Here is a 4,834-nt window from a genome sequence, read left to right on the forward strand (position 1 = left end):
TATTCGACAGGGCAATGATGAACCAACGTTAGCGTTTATGACACGATTTGCAAGGTTAGCTAGCATTGTTGGGGGATGCAGCGGGGTCAGAACATGTGCAAGCCGAAAAGTGTAAATGGGCGGTATGTGATCGAATCTGAAAGTCTATTATGTATATGAAGTTCAAGGACCTTACCGAAGTAGCTGATGCAATCAAGACTTTTGAGTTCGAGAGGAAAAAGTACCTATCTTGTGCTGGAGGCAGTAAGAAAAGGGAAAGAGATGAAGTAACCACCAAGACCACGAACCAGTCATTCACCACACCACATCAACAAGACCGTAGAGTTCAACCAAAACGAAATCCTGGAAAACAGATGCAACCATGGTAACCTAGACCCCAAAACCCAAGACCAACGCAAAATTAGATTCAACCATATCAAGCACCCATAACAGCAAAACCACTAAATCAACATGGAAACCCGAACCATACATTGATTCAGCCATGCAACACTTGTGGGAAGCGTCATCGAGGAATATGCCACAGAGCTTTTGGAAATTGTTTTGGGTGTGGCCAAGCCGGACACAAGGTTAAGGATTGTCCAATACAAGGAGATATGAAGAATACCAATGGAACCGTTGCACCATCCAATACCGGAGGACGAGTTTTTGCACTTACCGCTACTGAGGCTGCTAGTAACCCAGGTATCATATCCGGAACACTTAAACTTGGCGATCGTGACGTATGTGTATTGTTAGATACGGGCGCGACGCATTCTATAGTTTCTCACTTGTTTACTATATATCTTAAGATTGAACCGTCACTGTTGGACCATACCCTATCCATCTCAACACCCATCGGAAATTCGATGATTATTACACATGTATATCGTGATTGTCCTATTTGTATTGATTCTCTTGTGCATAAAGTAGATCTTTTACCCATACAAATGAACGCTTTCGATATTGTTCTCGGAATGGATTGGTTAAATCGACATCAAGTTTCTATCTATTTTCATTTTCGACGAGACATATTCGGCGATCTTCATACTCCTGATTATATCTATCAAGGGATCCACCCTCGTAAGTCTCTTAAGATCATTTCTGCGCATAAAGCTCAAAAGTTATTATCGCATGGTTGTGTCGGATTCTTAGCGTCCATCTTGGATACATCGGCGAACAAAGGTAGCATAGACGACCACCCGATTGTTCGAGAGTTTCCTGATGTTTTTCCAGATGAACTACCGGGATTGCCACCTGATCGTGAATTAGAGTTTATAATCGATCTGATCCCCGGTGCTGAGCCAATCTCCAAGGCATCGTATCGTATGGCCCCGTTGGAATTGAAAGAGTTGAAAAATCAACTACAAGAGCTGCTGGTGTTGGGATTTATAAGACCGAGTGTTTCACATTGGGGTTCACCGGTCCTATTTGTAAAGAAGAAGGACGGTAGTATGCGATTATGAATTGACTATAGGAAGCTAAACAAGATTACCATTCGGAACAGTTATCGTCTTCCTCGCATTGATGATCTTTTTTACCAGCTTTAGGGTGCCAAGTTCTTCTCAAAAGTAGATTTGAGGTATGGTTATTATCAGTTGAAGATTAGAGAGGAGGATGTGCTTAAGACTGCCTTTCGTACGCTCTATGGACATTACGAGTTTTTGGTTATCATTTTTGGATTAACCAATGCCCCTGCAGTCTTCATGGATTTGATAAACCGAGTATTCCATGAGTTCTTGGATAAGTTCGTTATCGTTTTCATTGATAATATTCTTGTGTATTCTAAGAGCAGGGAAGAACACGACAAACACCTACGTAACGTGCTCGAGACATTGCAACAGAAAAAGTTTTATGCGAAGTTTTCAAAATGTGACTTTTGGCTTAATCAAGTAGCCTTCTTGGGTAACATTGTATCTGCGGAAGGAATTAAAATGGATCCTGCAAAGATTGAGGTGATTACAAAGTGGCCTAGACCAATTTCTGCTACAGAATTTCGAAGTTTTTAGGCTTAGTAGGCTACTACCGGAGATTTTTGGAAGGATTTTCGGTCATTGCATTTCCTCTCACGCAACTGTTAAGGAAAGGTGTGAAGTATTCTTGGAATGAAGAGCGGGAAAGGAGCTTTGAGGAATTGAAGAAATGTAACGATTCCGGCAAATTCAGGTATACCCTAGCCGGAATATACTATTTACGTGTTATTCAATACTGAATATATGAATTATAATGTGTTTATACGAGTATATAAGATTCACAGTACGAATTATACTCGAATATACAGCTAGTCGTATTGAAATTACGATTAATCGATGAACGGTTATTGAAACCCGAACGAATCGGGGATTACATTATAGACGAAATATATAATGTTTAGTGATGTGTACGAAGTATTAAAGCTTCGGGGTAAGTGAATTATAGCACAGAAAAAGGATTTCGATTTATTAGTACGTCGGTACGATAAACGAAACCTTTAACATCAAACTAAGCAAGAGACGATCGATCAAGCCGAAAAAGATGCACAATTACCGACAATATGATGTGTTAAGTCAATAAATGTCATGGTTTAAGTTTTTAAAGTTTTTAAATCGGTTTTATATAAATTTAAATTTTAAGCCGAAAAACGACCGTTTTAGCCTCGTTTTAAGCCGAATTAAGTGTTTAACCGAAAAACGAACTGAACCAGATTATCCACAACATTATCCGGATTACACAATCCAAATGTGTGGCCAAGGTTGGAGATGTGGGCCCCCCCACACCATACATGGACCGATCGGTCCATGGGTACACACACACACACTTCATTTTCTTTTTTTAACATTCCAACTCTCCAAATCCTCTCAACCCTTTACACATTCAACCAAAACCTTTGTTTTTTAAGAAGATCCACAAGGTAATAAACATGTTATTATTGTTTGATCTTGCTTTTTAATTCCAAAATCATGAGAAAATGAGGTTTCAAGTGAAAAATGGGTGAAAACCCGAGATGAAACCGATTCTTGCATGATCAAGTGATGTATACAAGTTATACAAGGGATCTTGGTCCAAGAAAGGAGTTAAAAGAGTCAAAAACGAATTTTTACGGTTAAAATCTTTGTTTTGATGTCTTAACCGAAACCATGAAAGAAATGGCTTGATTGTGGGTATAACTTGCTTGGTGTGGTGTTATTGTGCTTGTAGGTGTTATATCTAGTTGCTAGCAAAGGCTAGAAAGCAAGATCTTTGCGATCTAAAGCTAGAAACACAAGGTAGTTCGGTTTTTCGTATGATTTGTGTGATTTGGACAGATTGTGGTAGACTTAGAGTTGAGTCATGAAATTTCACAGAGATGATCTACACATGAAATATGAGATCTGTGAAATTTTGGTAATTTTTGGATAAAGGATGAATATTTGGTGAATTTAATGCTTGGTTTTGGCTAAAAATGGTGAAAAATAGCTAAACATCATGAAAACTTCTGGAAAAATTCAGATAAGCTTTTTATAAAATATAAAAGTCACACACAAAATTTCAGGTCCATTGGAGAAGTCTAAGTAGGCTTTTCGGTAAAACGAGTTCTAGGGTTTTCTAGCTCGGTTTTGGTGAAAATGACATGAAAAATGAGTTTTTGGTCCTGTAAAAATTACTGGGAACTATGTGGATGGCAGGAGTCATCCCAGAAAAATTTGGGATTTTTCTAAGGTCGTTTGGTATTTTCGGCATATTTGGTGTTTAAATGACGTTTAAAAATAGATAAATAAATGTTAAATATAAAAATTAATTCTGGAAATATTTTTATAAAATTCCTTACTGTCAAAAACTGATTTGTGCAAAATTTCAAGATCCGAGACTAAACGGATATTTATTTGTGCTAAATGGAACTTAAAAACAAACTTTTAAAGCTTAAAACGTGTAAACCGGCAAAGTTCGCCTAAGCGAGCTGACTGGTGTATAAAAACCTTAAAAATGGACTATTTTCATGAAACTAAGTTAGTCAAGTAAAAATAAATCATCCGAAAATAAATCGGATGATTTGGGTAATTTTACCCGATTTAGTCGTTTCCGGTATATTAAAGATGGAAACGGGCCCCGCGGCCAAACGGGGTGTCTAAACCGAGCTCTAATTTCACCACTTTAATTAAAATATCAATAAAAACTATTTTCGGGTCGTATGTGGCCAAACTCATTTTTTGTAAACATAAAGACGAATAACCGTGCTAGGCACGCAAAACGAGAAAACAAACTAATGGTAGTTTTGACTAAAGAACTCTAAGTGATATCACAATCTAAGTCCTGAGAAGTGTATCGGGGTTAACATTGTCCCCGGATCGTGTACGGTACTGGGTTAACAGTGTCCCCGGACGTACCGGTTAACACGAATTTAAGTTATATTAATAGAAATTGTGTAGTAACGACTTAGGGATCGTATTACAGATCCGGGCCGGTAGCTGTTCACAGTATTACATCTTGCTCACAAAAAATGTGAGTTTTCACGAGCCTCTTTTTACTGAACTGTTTTAAATATTTTCCCGGGGCGGAAAGCATGTTTATATCAAAATGTTTAAGTGCATGCTGATCGCATGGAAATGAATGTATTTACATATGTTTTATTGTACGGGAATCGTACGGAAATGTACTAAGATGGTAATTGTCTGAGTTGCTAACATTGTAAGGCCCCGCAACACGAGTGATTAGCTAAAAGCCGGTAGAGTGTGAATAGTACTATTGGTCTGACAAACCCAACTGGTCCGGCATGGATTTGCTGATGTTTCCCAGCCAGTTGCACATGTCTATTTTGGGTGTTATATATATTTTGCTATGTAATGTTAGACATAGCGGTTTGGGGCAGTTCCGTGGACGGGGGATATGTCACGGGTCCGTG

At 38.4% G+C, this 4,834-nt stretch overlaps 1 protein-coding gene across 1 annotated transcript; it reads left to right on the forward strand.

The window, feature by feature from the left end:
• The first annotated feature begins 593 nt into the window (after positions 1-593).
• LOC143593180 (uncharacterized) lies at positions 594-1,442 on the forward strand. Its single transcript, XM_077072910.1, has one exon. The coding sequence runs from the start codon at positions 594-596 to the stop codon at positions 1,440-1,442; it is 849 nt and encodes a 282-aa protein (XP_076929025.1).
• Positions 1,443-4,834: the final 3,392 nt, after the last annotated feature.

Source organism: Bidens hawaiensis, unplaced genomic scaffold (assembly GCF_021521415.1).
Source record: "Bidens hawaiensis isolate Kalapana, Puna unplaced genomic scaffold, B.hawaiensis_p1.1 tig00000190_1, whole genome shotgun sequence".
Classification (NCBI taxonomy): Eukaryota; Viridiplantae; Streptophyta; class Magnoliopsida; order Asterales; family Asteraceae; genus Bidens; species Bidens hawaiensis.

Coding starts and splice junctions, on each gene's coding strand:
- LOC143593180 (XM_077072910.1), top strand. CDS start 594: ATGAAGAATACCAATGGAACCGTTGCACCATCCAATACCGGAGGACGA.